This window comes from Oxyura jamaicensis, chromosome 5 (genome assembly GCF_011077185.1).
Source record: "Oxyura jamaicensis isolate SHBP4307 breed ruddy duck chromosome 5, BPBGC_Ojam_1.0, whole genome shotgun sequence".
NCBI classification, from domain to species: domain Eukaryota; kingdom Metazoa; phylum Chordata; class Aves; order Anseriformes; family Anatidae; genus Oxyura; species Oxyura jamaicensis.
Window position 1 is genome coordinate 44,256,739 of NC_048897.1, and position 24,732 is coordinate 44,281,470.

Sequence of the window (24,732 nt, forward strand, 5' to 3'; positions counted from 1 at the left end):
TGACAGGCACCCACCGCCCCACAAAGCCCTCCCGCACCCACCCTGCCAGGCTGCAGCTCCTTGCCAGCCTTACCGAGCCTTTCCATGTCCTGGAAATGTGTAACTGAACTGTGCCGGGTAGTTATAAAACACAAGGGATGCCTCAGCTGGGCCTTAGAAGCAGATGTGCAGTCAGGAAGGAGAGGCAGGCCATGGGCGTCTACCCAACGCTTTTGCCCTGCCTTTAATGATGGATTACCACGACGCCCAAGTGCCCCTGCGCTCTGAGAGCCCGCAGTGCTTCCTGGTGATTAAACAGCCTGTTCGTTCCTGGTCCCTGTGACTCACACACTCCGCGCTGTGCCAGAAGCAATGCTAATGACAATCAGAAACCTGCTCCTGCTCCCTCAAGTTCACAGGCCATGGACCCTGTCTGTTGTAAGGGCCCTGGGCGGAGGAGCTGCCTGGGGTGCAGGACATGCACATCCCCAGGGCAGCACGTCAAAGCCAGCTGACTGACGGCCCCATGGGAACCCCATATGAGACACAGGCTGCGTGACACCCAACACTCCCCAGCCCATGTGGCTTCATTGCTGGTGCATCCAAAGGGGCTGTTCGCATGGCATGGCTCTGCAAAGCGTGGTAGTACCCACACAGGCCTGCACTGTCCCTTAGTCCCCAAGCTGGACACGTCCCCAGGCTCACAACCTTGTAGGTTATGCAACAAACTAGCCCCTTTTCTTGTTAAGCAAGAGCCTGTTTTGGTGCCAGGAGATGAGGGGGAGAAAACATATCTGAACAGGAATAGCTGCTCAGAAAAGCACCAGCACATCTGAGGTAGCAGAGCTTTTTCTCTTGTTTACATGGCCAGAGAAGAGCAGGACAGTAATGACCTAAATTAACACAATAGCAAAGGAGGGCCTTGAACCAAATCCAGCTCAGAGGTTGTGGCCAGCCCATAGATAACTAGAAAGAAAACTTAGTGTTTTCCCCAGAGGAACTGCCTATTTACATCTCAAAACAGCACAGACCTTGCCCAGAGGCTGGGACAAACAACTCCTTTCACTGCCCACTTCCCATGAAGCTTTCTACTCCCTCCCCAAAGGAGCTGCTTTCCACGGCTAGAGGAAATTTCCAGAAACTGAGGTATAAAAATGAATGCAAAACTCTGCTCCAGAGCCAGCTGTGAAACTCATAGGAGATGAGCTCCCCATCCCACAGCCAGCACAGCAGGGAGGCTGCCATGAGCCATGGCAGGCTGCACACAACCTACAGCCCAACAAGAAACAATGCAAGACCAAGTGCTGTCTCCTCCTACTCTTGGGGCTTGCAGCCTTGGTGTAAGCCGGGAAAGGCTGCATTTCCCCCAGGCTATCTGCCCCTAAAGCAGATTGCAGCCTTCATATGTCTGGAGTGAGGGAAGGGGGCAGCCCCCTCAGGCTTACAGGTGCAGGATCCACGTGCCCAAGCCCACAGCCCCAGCCTGCCCTATGTCCACGGCTGTTCTGTGCTCCCGTAGGCTAGGCAGGACATCCTGACAGACGGTCCTGGGTCACGGAGGCAGGTTGCAATGCCACGTAACCTGCTAGGACACTGCATGGTGCAGCAGTCCCTCATTACGTTTGAGTCTGTGTGAAACAAGGGAGGGAAAATGAAAATTTGGCAGAGGGGAACTTTTCTCCTCTGCACACCATGGTGCCACAGCCTGGAATAACCACCAGGACTTGGCTAAGCAGCAATTTCTAGGCAATTTTGAAGGAATGTCTTTCTGCTACACCCCAATCACCTTCTGGACTTTGCATAGAACAGTAGGATTTGGGCTGTGTGGTTTTCCTGCAGGAGTGCAGGAATTCTGTCTTCCATAGCTGCCAGGCATCTTCGTGCATCCGGCTGCACAAGTCCCCAAGGCTTTCAAGGAGCTGTGATTGCAGATGCTGCCACATGGGAGGGAGAACCTCGTGTTTCTCACAGGGGGCCTGAATGGAAGCAAGAAAAAAGCTGTGTAATTAAATAGCACTTATCAGAACACTTGCAATAGTCAAATGGCAAAAACATCCCTCCTAGTCACAGGCTTCTGAATGAAGCTGTATCAATGTTTATGAGTTGAAAATCTCCAGTTCCTTGGCTGCTCTGGCTAATGCAATCTGTGGGCCCACAGCTGTTGGCAGCATCCCTGTGTCTCTCTGTCCACACTAGTCAAACCTCACTCCTCTTCTGGGAGGTCATTTCATGCTAACACCAAACAACCAAAGATAACAAGTTCCCAAAGTCCTCCCACCTCTGTCTACAGAAGGGACAAATACACACAACTATTGCATGCCTGACTGGGAAAAAGCAGATGATTTTTAGGGGCTGGTGTACCTGCAGGTCGTACCCCAGTGCACGGCCACAAAATAGAGGGGACAGGATGGAAAGGGACAGGATGGAGGGAGGAAGGTGACCTTCCTTTAGGCAGATCCCTCCAGCAGTTCACTAGTACTGCTACCTGTGAGCCTGGCTGAGACTACCAACCTGTGCTGCAAATATGCTTCCACCGCACTGCAGCACAGCCAGTTCTGGGATTTAGGGGCCTATTTACCCAGAGGATTTCAGCAAATAGCAGATTAAGTGATTTACAGTGTTTTAAAAACATGTTACTGAGTATCTTTTCTAAAGCAAAGGTGGTGCTATGGGTAATTTCTTTCAAGGAGGATATACAAGTGGGTGGCTGATAGCCAGTTAATTATATCAGAACCAGTTTTCATTAGGAAGGGAAAGTGCGCTTGCTTATTGTTTCTCTAATTGCTTTCTCTCCCGGCTAACAGGGTAACCTGCTGTCTGCTTGTGCCTGGAGGCCCCAGGTCGGAGCTCTGTGTAACTCATCCTTGATCTGCTAACGTGGCAACTATAAATAAATGGTGACACTGGAGAGCAGAGGAGGAGGTGGAAAGGGACTGTGTTTTCCAGCCTGAGGTACTCAGTGTATTCAGCTTATCCAACAGGAGGTGACTGATAACAATCTGTAAATATTAACTGAGGGAGATTTCTGATATGGGAGGGCTCTGGCCTGGCAAAGATTAAACAAAATTCTCTTGCTCTGAGCTGGAGCTAGGCAAATTCAGACTAAAAAAAAGCTACAGATTATTTAAAGTGAAGCAAATGGCTGCTTGCTCTCCACTAAAAGCTATTTTTAAACCACAAGGACCTGTTTAGCTTCAAGATCTGATGCAGCTTGCCACCTAAAAAAACAATTTGTGAATGTGAAAGAATCACTTGGGAAACTCAAAAGACTGACATAATGGCCTTTAAAGGTGCCTGGTGATTTGGAGATCTATGTACTGGACACAGAACAGACTGTACATATAGAATGTATAGAAGAGGTTGCAGGTGCTCCAGATGAGCCCAGCAGTTCACACTGAGGCAATTTAAGACATTACAGAGACAGTCATGCCTCTGACCTCTATCCCTTCTGCCTTCTGCCATCGGCTGCTGCTCTCAGAGCCAAGGGAGCACACTTGCCTCTAGTGCCGGCAGCACAGCACAGCCATCTGGGCAGGATGGAGCCCAGTTTGATTAACAGAGCTCTCACGGAGTGGGGACAGCAGTGGGGCTGACATACCCCCCCTGCTCTGCACCAGGGACAGGAGCAGGGGAACCTCTGAGGGGAAAACCCCTTTGAGTTCCCCTCCCAGGCACCAGCGCTTGCCTGGCTGACCCTGCACATGCACATATTGTCACAGGCTGGGAGGGAGGGGATGCTGCAGAGGAGCACTGCTGCAGGGCAGCATGGACAGGAGGGAAGAATGAGGAGGAAGAGCCCTGTCTTCTCCTTTGTCCCTGCTGTAACCTGAATCACATGTCTGAGCATTCAGTTCCCTGCACTGCCTACAGCGTGATGCTTCACGACGTGGAAATTTGCAGCTAGAAAGAGGAAAGTATAACCAGTGTATATAGCAACAAGGAGCTCAGGGAGGTGATGTTATAGCCATAGGCATTCCACCTCCCCATATGTAGGAATGCCTATGCCTATGCACGTATGCATGTTACCCACAAGCACACACACACACACCTACCTTTGTTAACAACAGAAGCAGCCACAGAGTCCATATTTTCTAGGTTTTACTTCTATATCTGCAAAAAGCAAGGTTGCTTCTGTTTCTGTTTCCCCACAATTATCATGAAATGCCTTCAAGAGAGCAGCTCTGTCTTCTCGGCTGAGCGAGTCTTTGATATCCAAGACGGCACTCAGATGTTCTTCCCTTTTCCAAAGGATAAAAGGACAGGTCAGTGAAAGAGTCAAGGAAAAAAAGCTTGCTCCCTATCACCTGGTATTTCTGGGCCAGACCAACACTTAGAATCTGCTCAAACTGCTTTTTGACATCCTTTGTATTATTTGTACTCGTATTACCTTTTCTCACCTCAAATGGAGTTACTTTTTGGTTATCTGGAGGGCTTTAGGATTTTTGTTCTACATAGCATGGCTTTGCTGAGCCGGGCCACAACTTATTAATATGATTAACAAGCAGGGCAAATGTGTCCACACCAAACACTGTTTTAAACATACAGGCATCTACCGAAATCAAGAGCAGTGCATCTACTCACACCAAAATGGTCTCCACTAAGAATTGGAACAAAACAATACTATTCTATTTCCTTTGCACATACGTACACATAGTAAGTATACACACAGACATATATATAGTAAGAGAATACAAACTGTTCTGCTGCATCAGATAAGTATCTTTTTAGCTCAATATCTCATCTTCAAAAGAAGCAAACGCTTAGGAAAAGACTATAGAAAACAGGCCAAGCATAACACGATCTCTTTGTCTTCCTTTTTTCATTTCTGGCAGTCTGCAGTTAAGGGACTTCCTTTGCTGGGGGTTATATCATGACTGTCACATTGAATAGGCGCTGAGACAATTATCTACCACAAATTGCCTGCTCCCTGTTTGAAGCTATTCACACATTTGGCCTTTACGGCATCCTGTGACAGAGAGCTCTACACTGTAATCGTGTTAACTTGAAAAATGCAGTCACTAGCAGAAGACATCAGAGCTCAAGATGGATGTGATAAACAACAGAATTTGAAACAAATGCAGTTAGCTAAAATCTCATCTTCCTAATAAAAGTTGGGTTTCATTTCTGTTAACAGTTTCCTGAGAGAAATGGCAGTGTGTATTTTTGCTGAATACACCTAGGATTATGTGGAAATAGTTATACCTAGAAGAGGACTGGTGAAGTGTTAAAGCCAAACACCAAGTGCTTGGAAGTTATGAAACGCACAAGTTAAGGATGGTCTTGAAATCAACAAGATTTCTATCTTTGGCCCACACGTGCCAGTGCTGTAAAATGCACCAATGCAGCCTGCAAGTTTTCCATTCAGCTAGCATTTTTCCACAGAGTTCCTGTTTTGTTGATAGAAATTTCATCCATACTTTTAAGGATGGACATCTCAACTCCAGTGGTTAATGCCTGGCAAGATTAAAAACCATGTTAAGTTGCATCAGCAAATAGGGAGCACTGAGCTCATCCAAAGATAAGCTTTGTGCCTGGCCCAGAATGCTGCAATAAGAAAGCCCCACTGGACTAATATTGCTATAGATCTTCTGGTGGCAAGTAATCATTCAGAAACAAAATTAACCAACCTGTAAAACACCTTACCTTAGGTCAGGAAATTCTTGGAGAATGGGCAGGAGGGCTATTTTCATGCCCTCAGCATCAGAAGTTTGAATAAGTTCTAAAATTGCTTTTATGGGATCCTTGAGGGCACCAGCTGCGGGACCCTGGGGAGAGAAGCAGAGGAGGGTTCAGGACAAGGGAAGCAAAATACAGTGTTAAAAGGTGGCCTCACATCAGACTTGGGATCTCACTCCATGCGTTAAGAGCTTTGCAGGACTGTCTGCATGTTTTCCCTCCCATTTAAGAGAAAAGAAACCACAGGCTGCTCCCAGGGTGGCTCAGTGACTACCTGCAGCGGCACAGAATTCCCTTCTGCAGTTCCTTTTCCAAAGCAGGCCTTTCCCTACATCTCCTGTCCTCTCAAAGCCTGTCTCACTCTTTGGGAAATGGTTTTCCATCAGCAGGTAACTACAGCCCTGTAGCTGCATGACAACAAGCTCTGCTGGCCAGCACCTGGCAGCATTTCTGCTGCCCTGGAACAAGCCCAGGGGCAGAAAGTGACCTTGGTGAGCAGGTGAGGCGTCACTGATCCTGTAGCAGAAAAACAACGGGAAGCAAGGCTGGAGCCTGTGAAGGGTGTGAGTATGGATGGTAGATGCTGTGTCTGGCCAGCTCCCTCTAAACCAGAGCACATGGAAAAAAAAAAAAAAAAAAAAAAAAAGCCTCATAAATCTAGCAAGAAATGCACATCATTTGTAGCGAAGCTGGAGAAAACAGAATGTGGATGAATTGCCGAGAGAGAGCTTCAGGTCTCATTCACATTTTTCATTGGTGTGGTAATACAATTAAATTGCTTCTCTGAATTATTTTTGCCGTCACGTCAACAGAGACACCGTGACAAAGCAAACCTGGAGCATGGGCTGCCAAACTAGGACAGAAACAGCCCAGGTTCCCCTGATCTCCATGGGGCATCAGAAACAGCAGGCTGGATTCTCCGTGCAGCTCATCTCTGCATCGAACATAAATCACACACACACAAAAAAAAGTAATATGTGAAGACAGCCTCAGCCTTCTCTCTCTTCCTCCGCACTGCAGGCACACAGCATGTCTAGCTCTGCACAGTGCACAGGCTGTACTCAGCTCCTAATGCACCAGTACTGTAAGGCTTCATACTTGGCAAGCTCACTATTACAAAATGCTAATTAATTAGAAGGTGTCAGATTTTGTTAAGCACAATATAGACAGGAAAGGTCTGAGGTAAACAGCATGCAATCTAAAAAGACAAAGAAGAGGTGTTTTGTCAGCAGTGTCTAGGTGCCTTTGACATGCACTGCTCTTAGGAAAGAAGCAAAGTGTTTGCTAATGTGTTTTGAGGACAGAGTGGAAGGAAGAGCCTGAAGAGAGGGCAGAGCAGGGCAGGGAGCAGGTGCAGCCTGTGCAGCAACTGCACAACAAATTCAGTCTGCAGAAGAGCACATATTTTGCATGCGTAACCATATACCTCATTTGACTGAGTATCAGGCTGTCCCCTGCAAATTGCTTATGTATTTCCTCCCCGAGATTTTCAGTGCTTCTACATCAAGTAAGAAAGAGGACAGAGCAGAGACACAAGGGGAACGGCACTAATAGATGCAGACTTTTTGCACCAAAGCAGAACATAGGGTTTCCTTAGATAATTAGATTTCTCATATCTCGTTTACATTATAAAACCAGCTGTCCTTGCACATATCAACCACAGCTGATGCTGAGCACAGCATTACTGGTAAACTTCAGAGTTAACATTAAAAAAATTCTCCTGCTGTTCCCGATGCCCTGATTTCTCAAGGCACTGACGTGTCTGTGCTTGATCACTCTAGGAAAGGCAGGTTTGCAGCTAAAAGCACCAGTAGCTTCCAGCTTTCTGCCATGAAACTAATGGATTAATTGTAATGAGTCTGAGAGGTTTTTAGAGAAGCCTACAAATTATCATTTTGATTTCATTTCATTACTTGGACAAAGTCAGAATTTCTGACAGCTGACTTGCGGGTCTCATGGGAGAAAACAGATTTCTAGTCCCTAGCACTTGAATTCACAAATCATCAGAATGAGTCAGAATTTGTGGAATTACTAGAACCAATAAAGCCAAGAAATATTATCAGCTCTGTTACAACTAAGTCCTGTTACCTGACTACCTTTGCAATTGTTACTGCAGTGCACAGTTCAGCTTTCCTATGAAGTGCCATGCCTGGGCACTCGCAGCCTGCATTTGCACAAGAGCTGTGCCAGAGGGGTGCTGCACGGCAGCCAATCCTCCTGCTGGAGCAGCCGCAGAGCAGGCTGTTGGTGTTGCAGTGCCGGCCCTTGGAGAAGCAAGCATGTGACAGCACGGTGTGGGGAACTGCCAGTTACACAGGACTGTGAATTAAGTAAGGAGCCTTTCTCGGGCTTCCAAAATTGCTTCTGTGATTCAGACCTACTGTTTTGTTTTGTTTTTTTTCCCACAATTTTTCTTCAAAGGTGTGGATATACTTTATACCCTACCTATCCCTTTTGCAACACATCTTTACCTCATAATGGTGTGAGGTGTTCACCTCGACATGAAGGTTCACGCCTCCCTGCAACCATGACCAACCACAACAGCATTGTGTTTCTACCCTTGAGGAAAAAACCCCGTAGCACACAGAAATGGCTCATGCACTGGTCAGCCCAGCTCTGGGAGGCTGGGACAGAGGAGTCCATGGAAGGGTCTGCAGGGAGGAAGAGGCCGGAGGGACAGGTAACAACACACATATCCCATGCCCGAGGAGGAGTAGCCGTATGGGGCAATCCACAGAGAAGGTGAAGCCCCTGAAGCTGTGGAGCAGCTGATTCATTTCATCATCCCAGAGGCTCAAGGGAAAGCACGAGGGGGGAACACAGCTCTTGGGATGTGCATGCACATTCCTCTTCTGCATACACACGCCAAGGCACAAAGGGCTTGCCTGGGGGAGCTGACAGCTTTGAAGCTATCTTACCAGCTTAGAGAAATGTGGCTCATTCTTATTTCAGTGTCAGGAGTGTGAATCTTGCCTGCTCTAGTCACACATTTCAAAACTATAAAGTAACAGCTTCTGGCAGATAGGAAGGGCTGTCTTCCAGCACATCTGACTTTCATTTCTGTGAAGCTAGATGCCACTGTGGTAAGACCTCTTAAGCTTTTCTTTTGCCTTCACAGGCTTTTCCTCTTCTGGTACTGATCTTGATGACAGAGAGCATACCCATGACCATATCAAAGACTTACTAAGCACTCTTTAAAAATGGTTTGCAGCGTCCTGTGATCTTCTTCTATCTTGCTGACAATCCTCTTCCTCTGCACAGAAGATGGTTTCCTGGAAGTGGTCAGGAGGGCTTGCACATATTCTGTAATAATGATGATGTTCACAGACTTGACAAGGGCCTGTTCCAGAGCAAAGAAGCCCAAATTAACTTCCCTGTACTGAGCAGGACAGTGAGCAAGCAGCAGACCATACCTATAGGACTCTGGGTAGCGTAGGCAGATGACAAATGGCCCATGCAGATGGGTGTCCCATTTCTCTGCTTAAGTATCCTTTCAAAATGCCTGGTCTAACACATGCAGTAATTCCAAGCTGTATGTGGATGACACTGATAAGTGTGGAGACATCCGAATGAAAGCAATGGGACCAGGTGGCAGAGCCAGAGGTCACACTCATGCTCCAGAGAAGCAAAGTAATACTTAGCTTGGCCCCGAGCTAACAATCACATAGCTTTGGGATGGACTACAAAGCTGGATCTTTCCAGCCTCCCTGGAGCATCCCTGCTGGACACATCCCAGGGCACGCATCTGTGGCTGGGCACAGAGAAGTCCCGGGAGCACTTCTGAGCCACCCACAACCTGCTAAGAAACCTCCTCAGTGCTAAGGCCATGCAGTAACTGAAGAGGGAGGCACAGTGAATGTCTCTAAGAGGAGAGAGGCTACTGCACAGAAAAGCCCTTTTCAATAGCAATGGAAATCAGATCGTTTTTAGGCTGCAGTCCGAGGGTACAGGAAATCCCCAGCCCTGCCCAAAACAAAGCAAGGGACAGACAGCTCTGGCATAGCGCTCCAGCACTGAGCTGCTGCTTACCCCAGCACTAATGTGACACAACATCCAGTGCCAGGCTCTGAGCAGCATCCGAATAGCTCCTGATTTTTCTGTTCCATTACCTTTTTCCGCATTTCAAAATGTTAATTAAGATCAGCACTAGCAAAAAGCCTGCAGACCTTAGAGGGTAAGAGAAAGGGAGCCAATGCCTAGTGGTCCATATATAGCACAGCAGCAGTGAATTCAAACTTTGTGCACAAGAGGGTACTCCAGGTACCAATCTGACTGCTGAAGAGCCAAACTCTAGTGTGTTGTGAGACACTAGACAAGTTAGTTGTTCAGGCTACTGTAAAAGTGAAAAAAAAGTAGGTACTCTGTGCAGTTGTACTTTGCTAACCCTGACATATTTAACTCCTCCTGAGAGACTACATCTTCTGGGGATGTGGACTTCTCACCAATCCATAGGTCCATTCTACCAAAGGGATAAATGTTCCTTACTACCGAGGTTGAAGCACGTTAGAAACTGACAGGATTCCCAATATAATGCTGCTGGGGCAATGGAAGTGCCAGACAGCCCTATGTTCCCCCATTCAGTTTCCTTCTTCCTTCATGTCTTGCTTTCTCTGCTGGGATTACAGGAACGTCCTAGCTGTCATGGTGAAGTAGTTATCCAACTCTGAGGAACTGGACTGAGACCACTAGATATTGGAAAGCCCTTTTAATGATAGACAAAATGGTAGTTTCATTTAATGTCAAAATACTATGTAATTTGGAGGTTCATTTTTTAGTAATTTGCTGAATAATATCTCGTTCCTACTTTCTTATTTATTTCTTTATTGTTGTTCCTTACCTCATATATGTCTGTTTTTTTCTTCCCAAATGCCAAAAAGCTTTGCTTTAAGGATTCAAGGATGTGGTTGAAACCACTGTCACATTTTTTGAAGTGATCCTTCAGTGTTTCCTGAGGAAAAGGGACAGACAGAGTCAAAGGGTGCACATGTGGAGACACCACAGAGGCTGTAGACATGGATTACTGTGCTTCCGCTCCTTCTGCTCTCAGAAGCAGACTCCTCCGCAAGCTGCAGCATCCTGTTCCTTCATGTCAAAGAAAAGCAAAACATGAAAGACAGAAACAATACAAAATCAGGAAAGGTGTATTAAGTTCTCAAGCCCAAATCTAGAAGATCTAAAATTATGAAAAATGGGTGGCAGTGGCTCTAATCCTGGGTAAAACTTATCTCTGTGATATTAGCTCTGAATTATCACTGCTCCAGGAAGACACCCAGCTGCAGGGGATGAATAGGCATCAGGTGGAGCTCAGCCCCTGGGGCCTGGGTCCCCAGGGGAAGCATGGGGTACCTATTACTAGCACAACAGTAAGTACTACAACCAAGTGGAACTGGAAAAGATGAAGCTGTCAATACACATCTTGAGACAAGGCAGAGGAGGGCCTGAAGATCAAACTTTGCTTTAATCCTTGTTTGGGCCTGCAGATCACACCTTGTTTTAATCCTTTCCAAATCAGGACATGAAAGTGAAGGGGGTGCTTGCCCAGCAGTGCCAACATGGGTGTCCCATACCTTGACTTTAGAAGTGACTGTCTGCAGAAAATGCTCTGTAATCTCATCTTCCATCCTGTATAGAAATGCTTTTACCTTGGCATCCTGACCAGTGCTGGCACTGCAAATGTAAGTTAGCTTGCACCAGGCAGTTCTGTACCAAAACAAAAAGCAATATGGAAACAATTGATCAGATCACATCAGGCTGTTCTCTCAGATCAAAACTCTTCCCACTACAACCAGAGTGACTGCCTGGATATTTGGATATTTGACATGTGCTGGGATGTAGGGCTAGCTCAGGGTCTCAGTGACCCACAGATACCTACACATAGAGCTATACACATAGCTCACATTAAGATGCTGTCACAAGGATTTGAAAGCTCAAAAGCATAAAAAGGCCACTTGTTCCCATCACTAGTGTGCTTAGATGAGTAAAAGTGCTAGGATTTTCAAAAAACGAGAAGGCGTTAAGTGGTCTTGACAAACAGAGGGTTGGTGATCACCCTGTATGCCTTTGACACCCTGCAAATACAAGATGAACAATTGTATTCCATCAGAACAGTCTTTAAGTCAGCAAAACCCTGTTAAAATGATCACCAGTTTGAAACCAGACATTTTACTTTCTGGAAAAGCTCATTGTGTAACTTCATCTTCAGTATCTCTGTGAAAAATTACATAGAAGAGTCTCATAAGTATTCAGTTAGGGATCCAGCAGCAGCAATGTGCACATACATCAAACAAAACAGCTACCGAGGCTCAGTGCAGCATTCCAGTGTCGAGGAAGCACTGTGCATATGGTGGGTCTGGGCATTTTGCTGACTCCAGAGATCCTCAGATAATTTTACACAGGAAGAACAGAAGCAACCTTGTTTTCTCCATTACTGCAAGCACTTCTGAAATTAGCTTGTAGGTGCAAACAGCCTCCCCCAGCCTTCTGTGCTTTATTGCTTCCCTCCTTCCTAACAACCCCGGGGAAAGCCTGGTGCGTTCGGCAGGGTTTCATTCAGCAAAGCACTTAAGCTTGGGCTTACCTTGAAGTACGTAAGCACATGAGTCTCAGCACAATATTTATGAGGCTTTCCTAATGAGGGAGAATCAGGCATGGGAAGGGAACCACAACACAGCACCCGGCAGGGCTGGCCAGGACGATGTCCCCACAGAAAATTCAGAAAATTCATTTTGCCTCGTGTGCCACTGGGGTCTGGTTTCTAACCTGAGAATGCAGCAGTTCTCGAGGATCCGTAAGCTGCTGGAGATCCCAGGGCAGACATCAATCTGGAGAAAGTTTCTTACTTCATTTTCATAGCTAAATTAAAAAAAAGAAAGACATATTTTTAAGCTGGCATGCTCTGCAACACATCTAACAGCATTATCCTAGCAGCCAAGGAGAAATATTCTGTGGTTACTTGTATTTTTATTGCACATGGTTTCAGTCCCTGAGGGGGGACCTAGAACAAGACAAAGATGATCTCTGTCCTGCCCAGCTGGTGAGGAAAGAGAGCAATATGATGGGATGGGGACAGCCCTCGAGCTGCCTGGGTGCCATGTCTATGGATTTAGGAGCAGGAGATTCGTCTTATCATTGCTGTTGCTGCAACACTCGCTCCTGGGAAGCAACTCAGCCGTTGCTGATAAAGCTGCAGAACAGTAAAAGCCTCAGCATGCATGCACAACCCACATCTATTGGCCATGTCCTCACATCTTCAGGCCCACAAACGGCTCCTGGATAATTCTGATTTACAGGAATTTCCTTCCCATTATAATGTGCAGAGCAAAGATCTTAAATCTCATCTCCATCTGAAATGCTTCATCCACAACCAGCAGTATTTATTAGCATTTTCTGCCTTGCACGATACAAAGGGAGGGAGATGCCTAAGACTAAAATGCAGATGAAGGGAGCCAGAAGAAATGGTGAGAAGGCAGAGGATGAGAACAAGGTATGTGTCTTATGAGAAACACGATGGAGCAGAGGTCTCCCCCTTACAGGGAGCCAGGTGAAAATACTGTGCCTGGCCATCAGCCACGTGGCTGCCCCTCTTTCTGGGAAACAGCCATAAAATGTAAGAGGGGTGATGGCAGAGCGAGGTGGACACAGAAACACAAGTTGCTTCATCAGTATTTCTTTCTTGTGAGCTCTGAGGACATGCCAATGAGGAAAATAGCACCCCCCTTACCTCTGCAGGAAGCTCAGGCACTCCTCCAGGCACACAGCTTCCACCTTCTCACTTAGGCTCTCGCTGATGTTCTGGGCAGCCTCTATCTTCTGTTTGAATATCTGTGGATTGAAGGCAGGAAAGGAGAACGGGCCAAAGCTATTTTTTCCTTATACAGTGAACAGGAATGCACCCCATCCTTTACTCTGCCGCAAATCCCTCTGCCTTCTAGGGAACAACTTTTTCAGCTTTGTGTGACTGAAAGTATTTTTAGGAGTCTGATTTTAATACCTGACCCTACAACTTTGCCACCACTGCTTTTTCTGCAGTGAACAGGGTGGTGTAAAGTCCTGTGCTCGGCAGAAAGTCTGTCCCTACAAACGCTCTCTGCCACGTCCAGCATTGCAGCTCAGACCACACAAAGATCTGCTGCCCGTGGGGACACCGGCAGGTCTGTGCGGCTCACCCTCACAGATAAATTTGGGTGCAGCCACCAGAAAAGGTTAGGCAGCCCAAACGGTGTGCCCAGGGCCTCTGTCGGGGATGTCTGAACAAGGCAGGTGCCCGGTGCCCAGCTCTAGCCCTCAGGCCTGACACAGCGCCGTGCTTTAAGCCCCGCAGTGCCTGTCTCGCCCCTCTGACCCCGTCCGGTGCAGCAGGTGGGCTGTGCCAGACAGCTCCCAACCCATCCCACAGCGGGCAGGCTCGAGCAAGTGGCAGCTTAACGCCGTCCATTAGTTGCTCCGTGGAAACAAAAGCTTGCAAGGGGAAGAGAGCCAGATGGATAAAGGGAGCCAGATGGACTTGTGTGCTGTGCTTTCCCGATGCTCTGGGAAGCATCAGCGAGAGACAAAGGGTGACTCACATTGGGAACGTTTTTTTCCACTGCTCACAACAGATGTAAAAGTTCACCAAAAGGGACGGGATAAAACACAGTTCCCCAGCGTGTCAGGAAACCATGGATGATGAGTTTCCACATCACCTTGTTCATTTGCTATCTGATCTTTAGGTGTCAGCCTGAGAAAACTGAGGAGGCGGCAATTTCATAACAGTTGCCAATTTAATCAGGCTTTTTCATCACCTGCTCCAGAGCATTCGAAACTGCCAGCTATGTACACAACACAGCAAAGCCATCCGTGCTGAGACATGGCCAGATGTCGGAGATACGAGGACGATATCCACAAAGTATCAGCTGATATGAGGGCCATGTCAGCTGGCCCTGATCTCCATCTAGCATCACTTGAGTCCACAATTAAACTCCAGGATTTATTTGAAGCCTCCTGCAGGTCTTGATCCAAATGCCCTCTGTTCATAAGTCTGCAGTATGCTTCTGCGATGCCCTTTGAGCAGCCAATTTTGTTATGCTCTACCTAACCAGTTGGGGCAGCAGGGAACAAACACACTGCCTGCATTTGCATTGCCAGATGAGGGGATCTGCCACAACTCAGCAGCTCCCACTTGTTTTATAACAGCACTCTGCTTCGGTGAAGAACTCACAGAGGGCAGACTGGCTAACTTACACCACCATTTTCTGCAGGGTTAAATGGAAATCCAGGTATAATGCAGCTTCAGCATGAATCAGCTAATCTCAGACTCATCCGTTCCTTAGTTTAGGTTTCCTTATACGTGCACAAGAGAAAAACAGGTTTGGGGGTAAAGAGATGCAGTTTAAATATGGCAGCTAACTTGCAGGCTTGTTACACACTGAGCTTAGACCAAGACAAGCAAAACTAGATCTAGCCAAATACCTACAGAGTTGTGTGCCACAGCGTGACTGCCCCAAAGGATGTGAGCTTCTCAATTACCCCCCAGTTTACCTGAATGACCGCAGCATCTGCACAAGGGGTTTTCCCAATGTTGAAAGCTTCTTCCAGGGCTTTCCCTACTTCCTTCTAAATACATAAATATATTAAGGGGAAAAAAAAAAAAAAAAAAGCAGTTGAGATACAATGGTATTTATAACGAGTTAGGTTTCCCAGCCTCTCATTATGCATTTGGACTAGATGAATTTCTGCCTCTATTTTTTGGCTGTCTCATTTAACTCAAAGCCTGGCGATTTTCCAGCTGACCTAATAACATTGTTCTGCTTTGTTCTGTGTTGTTTGTTTGAGTTTAAAAGATTTGCAGCTTCCTTTCATCCCTGTGTCAGCTCGGGTTATCTACAGCTTTCCCTAGTTAGCTTAGCTCAAATGAAGGCACCCACACAGCAAAACAACATTTAGACACAGTGCTGCACTGCCAGCTACTGTAGCTGAGATTTTCCACCCTTCCTAGCTCCAGCCAGCACCCACATGAACCAGCCAGTACTAATTAAAAGCATTCCTTCACTTGAGCCAGGGACGTGTGAGTGCAAATAGGAGTCAGGTTGGTGTTTAGAGCTACTGTCACAGAGAGATGAGCTCCATGAGGCTGCAGGATGGGAAATTTCCCAAGACTTGGCTGGCTTGTGTTATTTTGAATAGACTATAAAAACAAAACTAATGCTGCAGAGAAAGGGCTCATTGCTTAAAACATGATCTGACCTTCATAGAAGCTTTAAACTCAAAAGCCAGGCTCATATACTCATTCATTTCTGCATCTTTTGCCAAAGAAATAGAAAGAAAAGTCTGACATTCCCCTTGTGTCTTTGTTCTTTTCTGGCTGATGAATTAGGAAATTTGTGACTGTCACTTAAGAATTCCATCAGAAGTATATTCAAAACAACTGCTCTGCCATATCCATTGAAAAAGCATTAAATAAAGGCAAATAAGTATTTGTAAACAACCAAAGGAAAATTCCTTTCTTCCAGAGCACTGCTACCACCTGACTGTGGGCAATTGTGTGAACGCGATGTGCTGAGATAACAGATAGCAGCTGGGCTGCACAAACATTTCTAGCTTGCTCCAGCTGCAAAGCAAAATGCGTCAGTTAAAGCCAACACGGAGGTCTTACTCTGTAATGGGACAAAGCACACATTTCGTTGATCTCTGCAAGGCAATAACTTGTTGAGACAGATCAGGCAGTGTCTGAATTAGCACAACCTTGCCCATTTTTAGCCCTTGTGGTGACACTGGCAACCCAGAGCTCCAGCATGGAGAGGACCAAAACTTCTGATGTAACAAGCAGGCCCATAAATAACCTCCAGCTTCTTCCTTGTCCTCCCTTTCTGACCAAGATGTGGTACCTACTACAGAACTACTGCACAGTCTTGTTCATTTGGGCTGCAGCAAGGCCTTGCCCAAATTCTCCAAAGCACATGCATGTCTCAGTCCTCCTTCTGTCTACTTGAAAAAACAGGAGGAGGATGGGAAGAAGACACTGACCCAAGTGATCCTTTGCAGGTCATTCTAAACCCAGTTTTTGCCCAGGTTTGTGTATCTGGTCCTGCCATCTCTGGTTTTGGACGGAGTCGGTTTTGAGCTGAGGCCGCACAAGCAGGGGACACAAGTTCATTTTCCACCTCTCAGTATTAGAATGAACCCTGACTTCTCACTGGAAGGTTTGCCCCTGGCTCAGGCCACATTCCCCAGTACATAAGGACAGGGGTGACTCATCAACAACCCTGTCAATGGCACCGTAATTTCCAGTTCACCAGCTTTGCAACCTCAAAGGCACACAGGCCCCTTGCCCTAGAGGTGTCGGTGCTGAGGTAATGCTGCCAGTACCCAGAGCTGGCCGTGTCCCCCAGAAGGAGGTTGGAACCCCACGTGGCATTTGAGCAGCCAGCACCCTCTGATGTGGTCACAGCTTTCATCACTTCTGTTGAAAATGCTTTTAGTTTGCACAAGTCCTGGGCTGGCGCTCCCAGTGACAAAGCCAGGTATTCACAAGCAAAGTAGGCTATTGCTTATTCTGTTCAGACTCTTCCCATTTAGAAAAATGTGGTCATCCATTGAAGTGGCAAACCCAGCATTGTATGATTTACAGTCACAGTTATACATTATGATCACTCAGAGATAACTCAGGGTATTTGCTCAATGTCAGCTTCCTATATATTTGGAGTAATGAGGTGTTGAACTATCCTGGAAAAAGAAATAGAGGAATAAAGCAGGTTTTGTAAGCCATGCCACTGAGCCGAGAGAAAAGACAAACACAGCTTTTCCGTATGAAGTGAGCTCAGGTCCGCTTAAGCTTATTAGCTTGAACCCAGGGCTGGTCCAAAGCTGGCCAGGTTTGAGCTGAGCTGGACCTGTGCTGTACTGTGCTCCACAGCGATCCCAGCTCTGCAACTCTTACAGATCCAAGCAGGCCTGAAAAATGCAGCCAGCCTGGAGCACCATGGCACGAGCACTCGGAGCCACTGCCAGATCCAGGTGATCTCAGTGCCTGGTGTACCAGGAAAGCAGAATGCCCACGTTAAACAAAAGCTTCCTCCAGCCATTACATAAGGAAAAAAAAAAACTTAAATTCTTCATCCCTTCATACTTAGTCAGTAGCTTTGAGGGTTTGTCAGTGACTCAGTGGCATGCTCTGAGACAACCTCACAGGCACTACCCCGAGTGTAGTCATTTCCTTCACTGAAATACGTGCTAAAAACAGCCCTTAAGAACATGTGGTTTTCCCCAGGGTAATGATTTGAAACAGCCCATAGATGCTTAATGTCAAACACTGAAAGCAGTAGGTTTTACGCATATTGTCACCAGCTGGCACCTCTACTCCCATGTTTATGAAAACCTTCGTGGGAAAGGGACTTGAGGAGAATCTCTGCAATTCAGAGCCCTCTCCCTCAAGTTATTCAGCAGTTTGCTGTGGAGTTTCCCCTCCTTTGCTCAGGGAGGGGGGGGCAGGGGAGAGTAGAAAGGGAAAGTGAGAGAGAAGATGCATGTGGTAACTCCGGGTGTTGCATTTAGGCTTTGGCTGAATCTAAAAGGCCCTGCTGAAATTTCCAGACACCATGGTTTCCTCTGGAACTCCCCATTGTTGTAACACCCCTGCTTTGCTGGTGCACCACGTGCTTAGGCAGCACTCCTCAGAGGGGGAGATTTGCTGAGAAAAGCAGATGCTGCAGCCCTTGAACTGAGGTCGTCTGTGGGACTGCAGGGCAGGATGCCCTGCTCAGACCTTATTGAAGGGTTGTGCCCCCTGTGCACCAGCTGCATTGTTTTTTTTTTGTGCTGGGCTCAGGAATTAATCTTTGTTATAACCTCAGCAGTGCCAGTCTAGCAGACTGGAGGGGGCTGCGAGGGGGTGAGTACAACAGGCAGATTGGGGTAAAACTGCTGAGCTCTTACCCGGGTGACTGCAAGTAACTTTTCCTCTGTCTTCAAAATAATCCACACGAGACTCTGTACATCAAGGGCAAGGCTGTGCTGGACGGTCTGCCTGGGTCTCAGGCACGTCCCACTGCCGCTGTGTGCAGAAAACAAGAGCTCAGTTTCCCAGTAACTCACAGCCCTTCTCCCACCTGGCACCCCTGCTTTGTGCCCCTGGCTCACCCGGCGCCTGCAAACATCCAGCAGTGTTTGCAGCACTGGAGCAGCCCCAACACGGTTAAACATCTCTTTCATACCCTTTGCTGACTATGCTTTTTGTTGCTTCTTTTCCTTCTTCCTAAACTTGCTGCCCAAATTATACATTTTGCTCTCTGTTTCCCTCTCCCCTCCCCTCTCCTGCTGCTGAATTCCTTCTTGGGCTTGGGCGCAGCTGTACAAACCCGCTTCCATATATGCAAATTTTACAAGTGTAAGATATTCCACCTGAATGGAAAGTGGTCTATAATAAAAAGCACCTATATATGAGGATAATTGCTTCTATACATGAGTATTAACTAAGGTTGTAACTATATTCAGAGAGAAGAATCCAAATTGTTTTTTTGTTGTTGTTGTTTTTCCCTGAAGTCAGTCTGGCATCTCTCCTCATTTCCATTTTCTTCACTGTCTTCTGACCCTAACACAGTCACAGGCTGCTCTTGCCTTTTTTTTTTTTTTCTTGAAGAAATTCAGCATTTGCATAACACATTTTTCCTGTCTCTGAGCTTTTCTTTATATATTTAAATTAAGTAATTACTCACCTCCAAGTTCATGTAAGTTTTTGATATTTTATCAATCCATTAATCTTATCCAAAACCAAAATTTTACTATTTTAAACCCATAAAAGTAGCAGTAGAAGGGATGCATCTTGGTTTCATGTTTCCCATGTCTCTGAGGACAACAAGCACCAATGTGTACCCATCACACTGTCCCCCTCCTTGAGGAGTTGGTTAGGGGAAGAGTCCATCTGATGAACTGATTAGCAGCTGACCAAGTGTTTATGGATGCAATTAACACAAGGAACAGAGAAGCTCTAGGTGGGGATGGAAGCAGCCAAATAAGCCAAAGCATTGAAAACTAGTAGGAAATCAGTAGATTGGAGCTGTTAAGCAGCAAAGTCACCACAAACACAGAGAATGAAACACCTCATCTACCATTGCAATACAAAAAGAAATCACAAGAAAGCAAAGTAGCTCCAGGCTTCAATGACACCTGCAGGAATTCTTGGTGGAAAGCTTTGAATTTGCATTGGGCCAAAAGGTCCCAGATGAGCTGCTTCTCCTTTCAAATCACGGAGTAAGCCACAACCATTTTCCCAAACTTGGGTACGAATTAAATGATCTGCTGTATTTTTTCCTGTGGTCCGAGTGCAGGAAATATGGAAAGAACTGGTCAGACTACCAGCCAGATAAAACAGCGAGCGAGCCAAGGAGACAACAAAAGAAGTCCACAGAGCATAATGCTGACATCAAGGCAAAAGTAAATTATTCTGGAGTAAATGGAGCATTCTGGAGTTTGCTAAAAAAGGCTCAATAAGAGAAAAGAAATTCCCATCAACTTGCTCAGGAAAGGAGGACTCTGTACACATGTCCAACAGAAGTCCAGCAGAGAAATCCTATCTGCATACATCAGGGGAAACCCTGAGTCCAATACAAGGGATTTAGACAGAGGCAGTAATACAGCTAAGAAGCTTCTGGTTCTGAGAGAACAGAAGATAAAACAGGCAATGGGCAAATCTAAGCTCAGCAAGATCTGTCTGGTTTTATGCCCTGAAAAATCACTGCATTAACAAGAAACAGGGATTTTGCTCAGAACTGAAGATTAAAGAGACAAAGAAAACCTGTAAAGAAAGTCCTTCAGACATACCTTTTGAACATGTTAAGGCACCATTCATAAACTAAAAGACACTGGCTGAAGGTACAGTGCTTATTGTCAGTAAGGGTGGAGAGGTGAGAGGACAGAGAGGCATGGCAGCACTGGGCATAGCTGACAAGCAGTCCTGCTTCCTTGAAGAAACCACTTTTGTGTTCCAGGCTGGTAAGAAATGTTGCTTCCAACTGACTCAGGTGCTGTTTTAGTGCAGCCTCGTCGGTGTTACTCGTGGGAACAAAGTGGGGAATCTGGGCTGCCATGTACTGCATCAGTTTCTCCTCCAGATCTTTCTTCCAGAAGTTTGGGTGCCAGGTGGAAACGGACTCCATCTCCTGGTCACGGCCAAGCCACTCCTCTTCCTTCTGCTTCTCCCACTCCAGCGATTTTCCCACCGACTGCAGTGGCTCCAGGAGCATTCGGTCACTTCCACGGAGTGCTTCTCCCACCACAGCCCACATTCGTTCGGCCAGCAGCATATAAAGTGACTCAGACTTTCCCACAGCATCGCTTCCAGAATGCTCCAGATCAGAAATACAATTACAAGCTTGAAAAAATTTTCCTTGCTCAATGAATTCACAGACGGTTTCTTCTGCAATAGAGAGAGTAACAGCTCAGCTTGATGTTTGTTCACTCCTCTGTAGGACCCATCGCTTTAATATCCACATATTGAAGTATATAGTTTGCAGGTATCCCAGGAAGCCTCAGAATCTATAAAAAGTCACCTCCCCTACTTAAGGCACTTGCACCTCTCACTTTCCTCAGGGCAAGCACTCTTTCTCTCTTCCTTTCTCCTTGGGGCTATCTAAGCCTACAGACATATCTTCTGCATCTTTCTGTGATCATCCCAGGTCCTCTTGTGGGCAATGCAGGTTTATGAACGTCAATCTTTCATTAAGGAAAGTACCTTTGGGCCAGAACAAAAGCATTACAGAAAGGACATCTGAAGAAGCACACAGCCAAAAGTCAAGCCCAGTAGGAACCCTCTGTCCTCTGTGCAGAAACCCTGGCAGGACAACATGCTGCAAACTCTCTTGTAAGGCCTCTCCCTCCTGTTCACAGCCTCCCGCGGACGCACAGTGTGTCACTCGTAGCAATGCAGACCAGGAACCTCTCTTTACCAGGGCTCTTGAACTAGGCCAAACAGCTGCGTGCACTGTTTTGTCCAAAGGTGAAAATCAAAAGTTGGGCTGTCTGCACTGCATTCGTAATGGGAATTCATGACTTCTGTGCCTGCAAGAAGCCATGGTGACCGAGCCACTTCTCTGATCACCAGGCACCCTGACAAGACAGGTAACAAATCTTTAAAGTTCAGAAAATTGATGGGAGAAGTTCTTCACTGCTGCTTGCTTCCAAAGTATCTTAACCATCACACTCAACCCGCCATTAAGAATTAAACTAATCTACAACAGCTGCACAAAGCAGTAGTTTCTTCACCTGTGCCTTTTACAGATGATGAGGCTGAGTAACAAAGTGTTAACAAGACTTCCCCAAAGACAACTGGAGCAGAGCCCAGAAGAAAACTTAAATTTGATGAGGACCCATGGAAAGTTAAGACAGGACAGAAGCAGTGAGACACTGTAATCAACTCAGGATACAGCTTTGGGTGTGCTTAGAGCAGAGCATGAAAGAGTATTAGCTTCAATTATCTTTTGCATGTATCCTAACTTTCTTCTGTGAAATAACATGAATTAGCTAGAATTAAATTAAACAGGGCTGAAAGGAGGAACATGACACAAAATGGGGAAGGGTTAATACAAGGATCTGCAGCAAAGAAATGGGCAAGCTGCTCAGCAGGCAGGGGGCTAGCAAGCTGCACGCATCCTGCCTCAATACGTGCAACACATAGAAAATGTGTCCTTGTACAATTAACCCAGGTAAAACCCACCTCCCCCTGCTCATCTGGGGAAGAACAGCACAGTCACACCCTACAGGGTACGAGTCAAATGTACACCATCTTTTTTAGACGATACATCAGGAGTCTTTGCAGGGATAATCTAAGAATGGCAAAGAGAAATACTCATGAGGCAAAGGGAAAGAAACACAGAAATTTCAGAGGAAAAACCATACAGCTCAAAAAGGACAACAAATTAGTTGAAGGATGGTTAGGAGGAACACTTATATCAGCTATTCCAGGAACTAATGAAAACAAGAGTCTCCAGAGCTGGAGGAGGCTGAGAAGGTCTAGGACTGGAGACAGAGAGAACTTCAAGGTTACCTGCAGGCGTCTCTCCCTCCGGTTCCTTCCTATTTGTTCCCATCTTCAGCAAATTCTCAGCCACATTTTCACTTTCAGCCTTCTTTGCTGCTGCCTCTTTCCCACTAGCCACAGCCTTTAGTAATTTGCCTGCCACGGTTTTTAGTTTTCTTCTCCTCTTTGTTTCCTGCTTCGTTCTTTCCTCATGCCCAGCCTTGGGAAGCATCCTTGCATTTTCACCTGCCCCTTTCTCCCACTTGTCTCTTCCTGTGAAGGTTCCCCAGGAATACATCGCCTTCCTCATGATCCAAGCAGATCCAGATACTGGAAATACTATCGGAGAAGAGTGTTAGCAACTCCGCTGTGCAAGCTGATGTTTCAGGTAGAGGTTTAGCAGCTACTTCCCAGAGAAGTCATTTATCCCCAGATTTTTTTCTCTGCGTGGCTCCAACCTTTGACTGTCTTCTAAGAAAGCTAACCTGTTTCCTGCCCATGTTGAGTGAGGAAATTTTTATAGGCTGCCAGCCCTGTTATGTAATCTTTCTGTTCTAGGAAAATAATGTCAAAAACCTCATACACGATCTAACCACCAGCAATGGGGGAAAGCCAGTGGAATTTTAATCATTGTCTAATGACTAAAACACGCCGCCCGCTGCCAATTATTTCAATGACAATCCTATCAGTTTAAGAGAGTTTATTATTAATAGCTTCTATGAAGCACACGTCACACTCCACACACACCATGTGTGCCAACTGTACATGAGCTGTTCCTCAGCGAGGACATCACTCCTTGCTCTGGAGCCAGGTTTTTCCCCACCTCTCAGAAAGCCTGGTGTTAGCCAAGAGGGAAGCGAACCTGCAGAGGAGATGAGATGTGTTGGGTTTCTTGTGTAGCAGCACCCTTCTGAGGAGATAAGAGTGATCTCAAGCTTATGGATTTAACATTTTTCCAGCAACTACACACAGTATTATTTTATTTTTATATGCACATACATAGCTTGCATACCATTGCAGCAATCCATAGAGAAGACAAAGGAGATTAACACCCATCCACTACAAGGATCGTATCGTTAAGTCCTGAGCTCTTAAAGGTTCTGATCCATAATCCTCAGAAAAGATTCCTTTACAAAAAATATCATATAAGTCCGGGAGCTCAAATTTAAAACATACTTTTAAAAGCCCCAGAACTGCTGCAAGAAAGACAATACACTTACATATATATAGCTGAAATGCTATCCTTACCATGCTGTTTGCTAGATAGTTGCAAATGGTTGTTGTTGTTTTTGTTTTTATATATATTTTTTCCTTTCCATTAATACAAAAATGGCATCAAGAACTTCAGAATCTTCATTAGCTGAGGACAGAGTCTTGTATTAGCCATTACAAGCTGTACTTAATCAAAACAATACAATATTCAATAATGATGGGGAGGGGGGGCATGAATTTAAGGGTTAATTTTTTTATAGGGCGTCTCGGTTAATGAGAATATGTGCAGTCATCTTTCTGGGGTTAATGCCTGCAGTTTCTTCCAAGACTTCCTACATTTTCATGACAGTAAAATTCCAATAGTTTCCTGCTTGGAAACCAAGTAAATATTATGTTGTTCTGTCTCTTTTACCCAGTGCTTAATTTCACTAGCATGTTATCGCAGTCATTAGATTCATTATTAACAATAGGAAGGAGGAAATAAATACCTTAGATTTAGAAGGATAAACAGAAATTCCAGTAGTGGTCATATTATTGAGCTGTTGCCAGTAGGAAATACTGAGGTTGCAAAACACAGTGCTTTCCCTGATTGTGGAGAAGTCACAAACTCCAAGTTTTTATGTACATTCAGATTTGACCTTACTGTTTATTTGCATAAAGTTAAAATGTTTCCTTTGGAATATTATAGCTGCTGTATATATTAATACACGACCGAGTCCCTGTTAGTACAGAAGAGAAGCATTCTGAGCATGCTGAAACCCTTCAGCAATATTTTCCCATGGAAATTCCAACACAATGTGTTTATGTTTCACTTCATCAGCATTTTCGAACAAGGCCAGCTCTAACAAAAATCATCGCCCTAGACTTCTTTGTGGAAG

The 24,732-nt window shown here is 45.9% G+C and overlaps 1 protein-coding gene across 3 annotated transcripts; it reads right to left on the minus strand.

Moving 5' to 3' along the window:
• Positions 1 to 755: 755 nt before the first annotated feature.
• LOC118167925 lies at positions 756 to 23,268 on the minus strand. 3 transcript variants are annotated; one of them, XM_035327912.1, is made up of 12 exons: positions 22,670 to 23,255; positions 20,449 to 21,043; positions 18,565 to 18,679; positions 15,172 to 15,246; positions 13,376 to 13,476; positions 12,415 to 12,507; positions 11,223 to 11,355; positions 10,493 to 10,603; positions 8,840 to 8,995; positions 5,623 to 5,744; positions 4,032 to 4,217; positions 756 to 1,955 (listed from the first exon to the last, which is right to left on the minus strand). In XM_035327912.1, exons 1-11 carry the CDS (start codon positions 22,950 to 22,952, stop codon positions 4,037 to 4,039), a joined length of 1,965 nt encoding a protein of 654 aa, XP_035183803.1. In that variant the 5' UTR covers positions 22,953 to 23,255; the 3' UTR covers positions 756 to 1,955; positions 4,032 to 4,036. The 3 variants fall into 3 exon arrangements, with proteins under 3 accessions (XP_035183803.1, XP_035183802.1, XP_035183804.1); XM_035327911.1 differs by having other exon boundaries at positions 18,565 to 18,682; XM_035327913.1 differs by lacking the exons at positions 756 to 1,955; positions 4,032 to 4,217; positions 5,623 to 5,744; positions 8,840 to 8,995; positions 10,493 to 10,603 and adding an exon at positions 10,610 to 11,092 and having other exon boundaries at positions 11,123 to 11,355; positions 18,565 to 18,682; positions 22,670 to 23,268.
• Positions 23,269 to 24,732: the final 1,464 nt, after the last annotated feature.

Bases quoted from the DNA above. Each gene is read 5' to 3' on its own strand.
- LOC118167925 (XM_035327911.1), bottom strand. From the start codon at position 22,952: ATGAGGAAGGCGATGTATTCCTGGGGAACCTTCACAGGAAGAGACAAG. The intron at 13,477-15,171 runs GTAAACTGGGGG...TTCAATCCACAG, and splicing joins CAGATGCTGCGGTCATTCAG to ATATTCAAACAGAAGATAGA. The intron at 5,745-8,839 runs GTAAGTCTTTGA...TTCTCTCCCCAG, and splicing joins CCATTTTTAAAGAGTGCTTA to GGTCCCGCAGCTGGTGCCCT.